The sequence below is a fragment of the Betta splendens genome, chromosome 6 (genome assembly GCF_900634795.4).
Source record: "Betta splendens chromosome 6, fBetSpl5.4, whole genome shotgun sequence".
In the NCBI taxonomy this organism is placed as follows: Eukaryota; Metazoa; Chordata; class Actinopteri; order Anabantiformes; family Osphronemidae; genus Betta; species Betta splendens.
Genome location: NC_040886.2, coordinates 17730164 through 17741110, shown reverse-complemented (window position 1 = coordinate 17741110; position 10947 = coordinate 17730164). Strand labels below are relative to the sequence as shown.

General features: G+C 42.5%; 1 protein-coding gene across 1 annotated transcript; it reads left to right on the top strand.

The window, feature by feature from the left end:
* Nucleotides 1–1952: 1952 nt before the first annotated feature.
* On the top strand, nucleotides 1953–7667 carry LOC114857521 (Golgi apparatus protein 1-like). Its single transcript, XM_029154073.3, has 14 exons — nucleotides 1953–2312; nucleotides 3313–3537; nucleotides 3683–3745; nucleotides 4044–4157; nucleotides 4289–4377; nucleotides 4458–4575; nucleotides 4747–4839; nucleotides 5144–5281; nucleotides 5592–5715; nucleotides 5789–5931; nucleotides 6057–6158; nucleotides 6416–6523; nucleotides 6706–6826; nucleotides 7247–7667. Exons 1-14 carry the CDS (start codon nucleotides 1989–1991, stop codon nucleotides 7453–7455), a joined length of 1971 nt encoding a protein of 656 aa, XP_029009906.1. The 5' UTR covers nucleotides 1953–1988; the 3' UTR covers nucleotides 7456–7667.
* The last annotated feature ends 3280 nt before the right edge of the window (nucleotides 7668–10947 follow it).

Sequence of the window (10947 nt, the reverse complement as noted above, 5' to 3'; positions counted from 1 at the left end):
AGGGTCAGAGAAGGAAGTAGAGCAGGAAAGGGGGAAAGGGAAATGGAACTTTAGAAAGGCACATTGGGGAAATTTAAAATTATTATGTGAGGACAAAATGAAGCTGATAAAGGGACAGGAAAGCAGGGAGTTAAACAAGGAAATAAGTAGAATCATAATAGAAGCCACACAAGCCTCACTTGTAAAAGGGAAAGATTCTAGGGGAAGATTAGTGCCATGGTGCACACAAGAATCCACAGCAGCTATTAAGGACATAAACAAAGCCTTTAAAAAGCTGAAAAGGACAAATAATTATTCACATCTGGTATCTGGTAAAGGAATTTAGCAATAACAAGGAGAGTTGTAAAAAGTGCAAAGAAAGAGTATTGGAAAAGCTATTGTGAGTCGTTAGGTGCTACCACCAGAATGGAAGGAGACCATTATAGTTCCTATTGTAAGCCAGTGAAAGATCCAGAGTTGGCTGAGATTTAGACCGGTAGCGTTGACTTCCCATATCGGAAAAACTATGGAAAAGATGATAAATGAAAGGCTACTGTATCATCTAGAAACCAAAGGTATCCAGCGTTGTGTCTAGAACATAAAGTTAGAAAGGCTCAGTGAAAAAAAGAATCTCTGATAGCTGTATTTTTTGATACTGAAAAAGCATATACTGTATGTTGTGGAGAGAAAGATTCCTGATTAAGTTACAATGTTGTGGGATAAAAGGTAAAATGTAGAGGTGGATAAGAAACCTTTTAACTAATGGAACAATTTAGTTAGAGTAGGAATAGAAACTAGTGAGAGTTATTTAGTTGAAAATGAGACGCCACAGGGAAGTATTATCAGTCCAGTGTTATTCTCAATAATGATAAATTATATATTTAACACCATAGATGATACAATAGGAGTAGCACTTTTTTGCAGATGATGGGATTATGTGGAAAAGGGAAAGAATGAGACAAATTAATCCCTGGATTAGATATAGGAAGTAGAGAAATAGGACCAACAATGCCTTATTCTGGAATACCTCCATGGTTATGGGAAGAGGCCGAAGTGGATTTGAGCGTGATGGAGAGGAGGAAAGAGGAATATAGTGGGGATTATGGATGAGATATACTGTATAGGGCTAAAGTATCGTGATTATGTTAAGGTTTACACAGATGCATCAAGAAAATAGGTTAGTAGGTTTTGCTTTCGTTATTCCAGAACGAAATTATGTGACATATAAAAGAATTACAGACAACTTGAATGTTTATACGGGAGAAATAGTGGCAATATTATTTGCGTAATATTGGATAGAGGACATCAAACCTTCAAAAGTGTTAATAGCATCAGACTCAAGTACTGTAGCTCCATAATTAGTATAAAAAATATAGCATCAACTTCAAGGCAAGATATAGTAATAGAGGTGTTGAATGCATAGACTAGAATGAGGAAAATAGGGACTGTGGTTAAGTTTATTTGGGTACCTGCTCATAAGGGGAAGTGGATATTAGGTACCTGTATAGCAAGGCAGAGATTAAGAATTTAGTTAGGTTAAAATTAAAAATGGAATGACAGGATGATTGGGATAAAGGGGTAAATTGTATGTTTTATAACAAGATTAAAAGGGAGGTAGGAAGGATAGTTGGGTGTAGTGGGAACAGGATCAGGGATGGGTTTGGGGTCGAATGAGATTCGGGCACACTGAACTTAATAGCACATTAAAGGTGATGGGGAAACATGAGACAGGGCAGTGTGAGTGTGATGAGGGTGAGACATTGGAGCATGTGGCGTTATATTGTCCTTTATATAGTAGACAAAGGAAGAAAGTGATTGATTTTCTGAACTCACAAAAAGTTAAGATACAGTAGAGCTACAGGTTTTATTGAGGCTAGGAGTGGGGGATGTCAGGAGTTCTAAAGGAGACGGGATTAAAGTGGGGAATATAGATTTGTTTTGTTTTATTTATTTATATTTATTATCCGACAGCCCCTGAATGCAGCAGCAGGCTGACTGGCTCAGCGAAGATGGCGGACTGTTTACGTCTTCCTCTGCTTCTGATGTGCATCGTGTCTGCGCGTCTGATTCGCGGAGACAGCAACGCTGCCATGAAACATGTTGGTCATCTCGATAATCCCCAGAATCCAGGCGGGGGTCCGGTTCCGGCCGGGTTAAACCAGGTACTATCTGAGAGGAACCAGGGCGCTGGGGCCTCGCTGCCCTGGAAACGCTCCGCCGGTTGGAAGTTGTCTGAGGAGGCGGTGTGCAGAGACGACCTCACCCGGCTTTGCCCAAAACATTCTTGGAACAACAACCTCGCGGTGCTGGAGTGTCTCCAGGACAAGAAAGAGGTAACGCAGCGGGACGGGGTGTGCTGCTGCAGGCAGGGAAGCTGGGTGTGCTAACGCTAGCTGGAGCCGTTAGCCCGACGCTAGCCGAGCATTCGGAAAACGTCACCCAAAATGCCGAGCACAAGTTCTGCAATTTATCATTTAGGATCTCATCGACAACGCGACGTTTGTTGGGGGTCCGTGTAAGTTCTAACAGTTTGATGTCACCACTAGAGTAAAAGCTGGGAAATCGAGAAAACAAGTCCTTTTCTCGCTTTCTGTTTTTTCCTCAAAACCAGAAAACGGGAAACGGCTTTAAAAGAATACACAAAAAATAAAGTTTCAGTTCAAAAACTGAGCAATTATAATCATCAGGTCCCGGAAATGTGTTGTACATGTATGGATTTTTAGGTAACAATATTTTAGTTTTGATGGTAATAAACCTGTTTGACTGATAATTCAACAGTGTTGCATTGAGGTGGCAGCGGAAATCACAGCTGCCTTATGATCAGATCAAATGTATATAACCTCATACCAATAGAAATGAAACAGGACAAATTCCAACCTCGGTTTGACAGAAATGAACATATGGTAAATAAACAGGAGTTCTCTGACATGTTCTTGTGTGATGTTTGAAGGGAGAAGTGATTGGTTGTTAATTCCAGCTGGTACCTCTGCATGTGGGGCAGATTATTTCTTACTTTTTATAATTGGTAATTGCTGTGAAATGAATCTCCTTATTAAACTGATGCAAAGAATCAAACAGAGCTTCACTTGTGGGAAAAAATGTGATGTGTGTAATCACTGACTGCAAAAGATGTGAGGTGTTTTTAAAGTGATACTCCACCCAAGTGTATTAATGTCTCAAAAGCTGTAAAAATTGTAAAACCTTCAAAGTAAAGCTAGAGGACAAACTGTCCATCGGAACAACAAATCAAACATTTACAGTAGAGTATCACTTTAAGGCTCCTAAGTACAATTAATTATTTTTTTTTAACTCTATGTCTTTGGTCTTCCTCAGCTTTCCAGGGACTGTAAGGTAGAGGTCCAGAGGATTCTCCACCAGAGGGCGCTGGATGTGAAGCTGGACCCTGAGCTCCAGAAGCGCTGTATGATGGACCTGGGGAAGTGGTGCAGCGAGACGTTGGAGCCTGGCCAGGAGCTGGAGTGTCTGCAGGACCATCTGGAGGATCTGGTGTCTGAGTGCAGAGAAGTGGTGGCAAACCTGACTGAGCTGGAGTCAGAGGTACCTGCTGATGGTTTCCCAGGTTACAGTCACAGGATCAGCAGCTAAAGAACACGTGACCTGCTGGTTCTTCTGTGACCTGATGGGGACAAGACAGGTTAATGCAAACCTGATGGATCACTTACTGTTGCTCTTGTGTTCTCAGGATATTCAGATTGAGGCCCTTCTGATGAGAGCCTGTGAACCTGTCATCCAGACCTACTGTCACGTAAGTGTGCACTAAAGCCCACACAGAGTTACTAGAAGAACAGTAACTTGTTGGCTAAAAACAACCAGAAAAGCAGTTAAAAAAAAACAGAGGCTCTAGGCACTTGTAAAAGAAACAGTAGTGTTGTGAAGGGCCAGTAGTCATGAGATGTTAAATCTTTGTTTTATAGTTAATCCATTAATCATAAGACCATCTCAAGGTCTGTATGATTATATTGCATTTTTGTCTTTTAGTTTGTGTGTAATTATCTCTTCAGTCCATTTTCCCATAAGATGACATATTTCCATGTGTCTGTCAGGAGGTAGCAGATAATCAAATCAACACTGGGGACCTGATGGAGTGTTTGGTTCAGAACAAGCACCAGAAGGAGATGAACGAGAAGTGTGCAGTGGGTGTGACACACTTCCAGCTGGTGAGCAGACTCTCAATATGTTGTTGTGGTATTTTAGCTCAACAGCAAGACGAGACATTGTGTTGGTATCAATACGCTGCAGCTTAATATCTGACACAGGCGAGGACTGACCTGTGTGTTTCTGGTTGTAGGTCCAGATCAAAGACTTCCGTTTCTCCTACAAGTTCAAGACGGCCTGCAAGGAAGACGTCCTCAAACTGTGTCCTAACATTAAGAAGAAGTAGGGGATGCAATCAAACTGCTTTTGTAAAAGTATATGGCGTGACCGGGGCCGTGACCTCTTGTCTTCCTGTCATTCAGGGTGGATGTGATGATCTGCCTCCGCACCACGGTGAGGAACGACACCCTGCAGGACATCAGTGAACAGAGGGTGTCCGTCAAGTGTCGTAAGCAGCTGCGGGTGGAGGAGGTGGAAATGGTGCGTCCGCCAACACAGCACTGGAATTCATTCACTGGATTTGACACATGCTTTAGTTTACACAGATTTTGTGTCTGCTCTCCTTCAGCTCTAAATCTCCTACTTCTGTATTCTCTGGTACGGATCAATCTTCCTGTTTTCTTTAAATTCACTGTTTCTAAATCTTTGCAGTCGGAGGACATCCGTCTGGATCCAGAGCTGTATGACTCCTGCAAGCAGGACATGGCCAAGCTGTGTCCCAACGTGGCTTATGGCAACGCACAGGTCAGCAGCTACACCTCTGTCCATTCTCACTGCTGGTCCTGTGTCCTGTCCTAGGAGCTGACAGAACCGTAGGCATGATCCCTGTGGTACTATTGGAAATAGGTGCTTGGTTCACGTCAAATGCTGTTTAACATCCAGTAGGTGGCAGCATTTATAGTCCTCAAATGTAATGTCACCGTAGCAGGATCTTGTGATCTTTAATACCACAAATATTTCTACATAATGGTGTAAAGACCAGTCTTGACTGAAGTTCGACACGGTTCATGTAATTCTAATGATCAGATCTTTCTCGCTTTGTTTGTAGGTTATTGAGTGTCTGAAGGAGAAGAAACACTCTTTGACACCATGGTGCCACCAGCGGATCTTCAAGCTGCAGGAAGTGGAGATGGCTGATCCAGACCTGGACTACCAGCTGATCAGAGTCTGCAAACACATGATCAAGGTAAAGAGTAAAACAATCAAGGAGGAGAGCTCATGCGTGTATAGCGTCTACATATCACACCCTCACCTTTCTTTTCACTGGTACTGTCAAAATAAAATGCCACTCATGCTCCAGATGTACAAAATGTCCAACTACTACTGTGAAGTTTATTGAAAAATGACACACATCCTCAGCCAAAACTGTCTATAGCTTAAGTGGATTTTAAATGTAGTGAATCACTGAGTTAGTTTTGTTTTTTCTCTTCTGTGTTAATTGATTGTATGTTATCATGATGGACTTGTATGTAGCAGGTTTTTTGTGTCTGTATCAGCGTTTCTGTACAGACTCGGAGGGGAAAAACGTCCTTCAGTGTCTGAAACAGAACAAAAACAGCGAGCTGATGGATCCTAAGTGTAAACAGATGATCACAAAGAGACAGATCACCCAGAACACAGGTACATACAGGGTGTATGTACACATAAGATTCACCTGATCTGCTGCTACAGCTGACTCTGTGCTTGCGCTCAGACTACAGGCTGAACCCGGTTCTGAGGAAAGCCTGCAAAGCAGACATCCCTAAGTTCTGCAACTCCATCCTGGCAAGGGTGACTGGTGACAGTGAGCTGGAGGGTCAGGTCATCTCCTGCCTCAAGCTGAAATACGCCGACCAGGTATTATACCACCTATTGAATTAAATTCAATGTATTAGTTATGTTTGTCTATTTCTTAGTGTAGCAGTAATATTCGCAAGTAAATGATGCAATCTGTATAAAAATCAACACTGTTTTTGTGACAGCGTTTGTCTCCAGACTGTGAAGACCAGATTCGAGTCATCCTGCAGGAGTCTGCTCTGGACTACAGGCTGGACCCTCAGCTGCAGTTACACTGTACAGATGAGGTGCTTCACTCCCTCCGTCATTCTCTATTACACACACTGAAAGCATTAGTTGAATTGTACTGAGGCCGTTTCTTTAATTGAAACAAATTGGTTCATAGAATATGGACCGAAAGAGGAAATGTCAAATATGTAAATGATGATAAATTTACATTCAGCTCCATAGTTCCAGCTGCCAACAAATGTCTGTCAGACTGTGGTTAAGCCCGACTTTATGATCACACGATTTGTAAAACGGTGTCTGATACTGATGTGTTCAGATCACTCAGCTGTGTCCGGAGGAGGCTGCAGCTCAGGAGCAGACGGGGCAGGTGCAGGAGTGTCTGAAAGTCAACCTGCTGAAGATCAAACAGGAACCGTGTAAGAAGGTAGGAAACACCGCTGCTCACTGTGAACCCCAACGCCAAGAACAAGTACTAAATCTTCTTTTACGCCCTCTGTTTTATTCTGCCCCCCTTCTTCTTTTTCTGCCGTCTCCTTCTCTTCCTCCTTCCATGGACATATCCACAATCTTTCCCCTCGCGGTCGTCTTCCTCGCTCCCTCCTGCAGGAGGTGTTGAACATTCTGAAGGAGAGTAAGGCGGACATCTTCGTGGACCCCGTCCTTCACACCGCCTGTGCTCTGGACATCAAACATCACTGTGCTGCCATCCCACCTGGCAGAGGGCGCCGTGAGTCCACCAACAAACACTTTGATGCATTCTTTCTTTGCAAAATGCTATCAGATTTTTTTTTTTGCCATAATGTGAATTTGTATCGTTTCTCATTATGGTTTAATTTGGACTTCTCAATCACAAACTATATTCACTTTATTTAGCAAAGCCATAAAATTTAGACTGTCCAATCCAACATGGTGGTTCTGGAGCTTGCTTGAAGATAACATTTGAGGTTTTTAACCCAAACACACTAACCTCTGCCTTGACTGAATTTAGAAATAGAAAATTACAGGACACTCAGGCCTTTGTGTTTTAAGCAGCCTTGAAGCTTGATTAATTAATCTGTTTTGAAGTTGATTTTAGCTGGAAAGATAAATAAAGTAGACTGAGCAGTCTCTTACTGTTTCTTCTGGTTCATGCTGTGTTTGTGTCCAGAGAGTTCGTGCCTGATGGAAGCACTGCAGGACAAACGAGTCCGTCTGCAGCCAGAGTGCAAGAAGAGACTTCAGGATCGCATCGACATGTGGAGCTACGCTGCCAAGGTGGATACTCTGCATGAACCACAGCCTTTTTATTCAATTCTAGAACCTATAATTTGGAAGCTTAACTTTTTAACTTCACGCCTATTTTCGTGGCGGGTATAGCCACCTATTCACATTATATCTCTGCAACCATAAGGGCTATTTGGATACATTTGGTGTCAACAATATGTAGGGGACACTTGTGAGATGTGATTTGAGGTGTAAAAATCAGTGTATGTGTCTGTGATGGAAATTTCCCATAAGCAAGCACATGAAAGTTGTCTTTTGTGTAATTTATTATCCAAATAAAAATAATGGGGAAAGCAAATCAAAAACATGGATGTTTATCGTGCACATCAACAAACCAAAAACCAGCTGGGGAGATCAGTGCACACACCACGAAGGTGTGATGCAAAGAGCCCACGATCCTCAAGTGGCTTCTGCCTTTTAACCTCTCTGTCCGACTACAGTGGAGCGTCTGTAGCCCAATCAGACTGCATGCACCATCTCATCCCTGTCACCGTGTGTGTGAAGATGTTTATATTCTCACACCTGCATCGCTGACATCTAGCTATCGGAGAGAAAGGAGCACTAAGTCTCAACAGACAGAGACACAACTCCCCGGCTTTGGGTTTGGGAGCTAGTGTCCAGAGTATCAGGCAGAGCCTATATCTATAAAGTATGACCATGAAGTCACTGAATGATGCCAGAGAGACTTGGCACCTGACTTGCCAGGGGTTTACCTCTCCTCCAGAAGGTCCCATTGTGGCCATTGAGGGCTCATTTGAAGGGTTACAAACTAACAAATCACACCGTACCAGCTAACGCGAGATTGTAACCAATCAAATGAGCTAAACACTGACAGAACAGTCACAATCTGGAAATTACTGGACGTGACTTTCTGCCAATAAATCGCTTTAGACTTTGAGTCGTAGTTTAGTTGTGTTGCACAAAGTTTCGTAGCGGTGGAGCCATTAATGTGGCGCCAGCGCTAGCCTTAGCTGCGCTAGCTGGCGCTATAGAGCGTCTGTATTTTTGTTTTGTTTTAACTCTGCTGTTTAATTTGATGTATGGCATGTCTATATATTTTTTGAATTTAGTGGCTTTGTTTGTGATGTAAAGCTTACCACAGAAAACTACAAACTTCAAGGTCCCCTATTTAGAGAATGGAACGGAAGCTCAGTCCCGGTGATCTTCTCTGCTGACCGGACCACCCTCTGCACCCTCTGAACCTGAATTAGGTCACGGTAGACACTGTGTTATTGTGAAGAGCAGTGGGGAGAGGACGCATCCCTGCTGTGCGCCGCTGCTGATGGTTGTTGCTGCAGATGTGATGCTGCCCAGCCTCACCTGCTGCCTCCTGTCGTTCAGGAAGCACCTGATCCACTGGCAAGTGGGGTTGGGGACGGTGAGTTGGGTCAGTTTGTGGTGGAGTATTCCAGGGGTGTTGATGTTAAAGGCAGAGCTGAAGTCCACAAACAGGTTTTTTTTTTTCAATTGTAAAACCGTTTTTAAACCATGCACAGACATTAATACGTCTTGTGCCCTGCACACAAAGACAGTACAAGTGAACCTCACCTCAGCCTCTTGGCTCCAGCTGGTAATACAAAGGTGACTTCTCTCTCCTGCTGGGAGCTGTGAGCTGGTGTTTTTGATGAATGTGTATTTTTTAAAGGAAATGGATCAACTCATCAGTGTCTTTGTATAAATCATTTTTAATTTGCGTTTTAATGCTGCGTGGGTCTACACATTTCTGTACAATACAAATTCAGGCACACAAACTTTTGAATCGTCTAATGCATCGGTTTACCAGAAGAATTACAAGTTCCAGTGGCTGCCTGTGAAGGTTGATTTCCTTTGGTATGTGGTTGTGAACTGGTGGCCGTTGGATGCTGGGGTTTTGCTGGAGGACGCAGTTGGTCTTAAAACAACCGTCAGTTGCACAGATGAACGTAGAACATGTTTAATGATGTGATTGCTGGTCTTGTTAGTACTGACATTTTCATGTTCAGACCCATTGTAAATACTCTGGGACAAGAATCACTGTCTTTGTTTAGTGCAGAATTACATTAACAAGGTGAATGTGATGTTAATAAGAAGCTTGAGCCTCCTGGTTAGTGGATGTCTTCAAATGTCGCTGCCAACGTCTCTGGTTTATGTTCGTCCTCCCACTGCTCAGCAGAGAGACACAAAGAGATGATTCTGCACCGACGGTTGATTTAATTAACTTGGAGCGAGCGTCACATTAGCGGCAGAGAAAGTTTCAGCAAACAGAGAAATCCAGAGTGGCTCCATCACATCCATTAACAAGAACATTCATGCTTTCACAAAAGCAAATACATTTTACTGCTCAGGTTTTTCTCTCTGCAGTTTAAAGACACTTGTTCTCAAAAGTAAAGATAGTTTTTACGTCACCACTGACCTTGTGGACTTGTTCATTCCAGTCAGCCTGTTGTCACTTCAGCGTGTGAAGATCCTGCTGCAGTCTTACAGTATCGTTCTTATTTTAAAGTCCATATTTCTCAGTATAATCATCAGCAGCTTCATACCTGAAACCTAGTTTAGTTAAAGACAACTCGGTGTTCAGTTTATGTTTATAAGCACCAGCAGTATCTTTTTTTCATTGTTTGTTCCGATCATCTTTTCCTCTGTGACCTCGGCCGTCAGAGGTCCACAGGAAAACATCCAGCTAATAGAAGATGCTCAGTTTTGCCTGTTTGGGGGATGCCTTCAAATGAACCCAGCTGCAGGAACCAGCTACAAGCAGTCTCACTGAGTGTTTCAACAAGTTTTAATTTCTGCCCATGTTCAGTGTGAACATCATTTATTGATCTATCCATCAGCTCTTGTTTCTCCTCCTGACTCAACAGTAAGTGCCAAAGGACTCTGCTCCTGTTGTACATTTATTTTTCTCGTTTTTCTTAACTTCTTTGTGTGTACATTTGCTACTGTTTGTGTACAACTTTAAAATAAATGTAAAATAAATAAACTAAATAAATCTGAGACCTTTTTTTAAACACCTTCAGTCTTCAGATTCATTTTAAACTATTGTCTGGTGGTTCAGACTTTAAACATGTTCTACCTGATGCTGCTTGCAAAACCTGCTTGTAAATTCTTTATTTACCTACAGAATGTTTAGGTACTATTTAGAAGTAATACTCCTCTGTAAGGGATCAATTAATATTGCATCTTGAGCTTCATCCTGCCTCTCTCACAATGACAGCTGGTTAAAACTACCTGAAACCAACTTCCCGCAGCTGTAGTTTCAACCTGCACAACATCCAGGAGAACTTTAGACCGGTGGTTCTGGCAGAACTGTTCAGAGCTAAATGAAGAGAGTTACTGTAAGTATATGCAGGAAGCAGGATTCTGTACATGTAAAACACACTCCTTTTTTGATATCGGCAATAACGATTAGTAGCAGCTCTAAGACGAATCATCATGTACACTGTTTTAAAAGTTATCAAAGGAAAATACTACAAAACTTTCTACTTGAAGACATAAGAAACCATCTGACGTGGGCATCGTTGTCACAGGTGGACAACTGAGACGTGCTGCTGAACTTTGGATCATCGAGAGGCTTTGTTGTCATGATGGTGATTTTGTTTAGGGTCT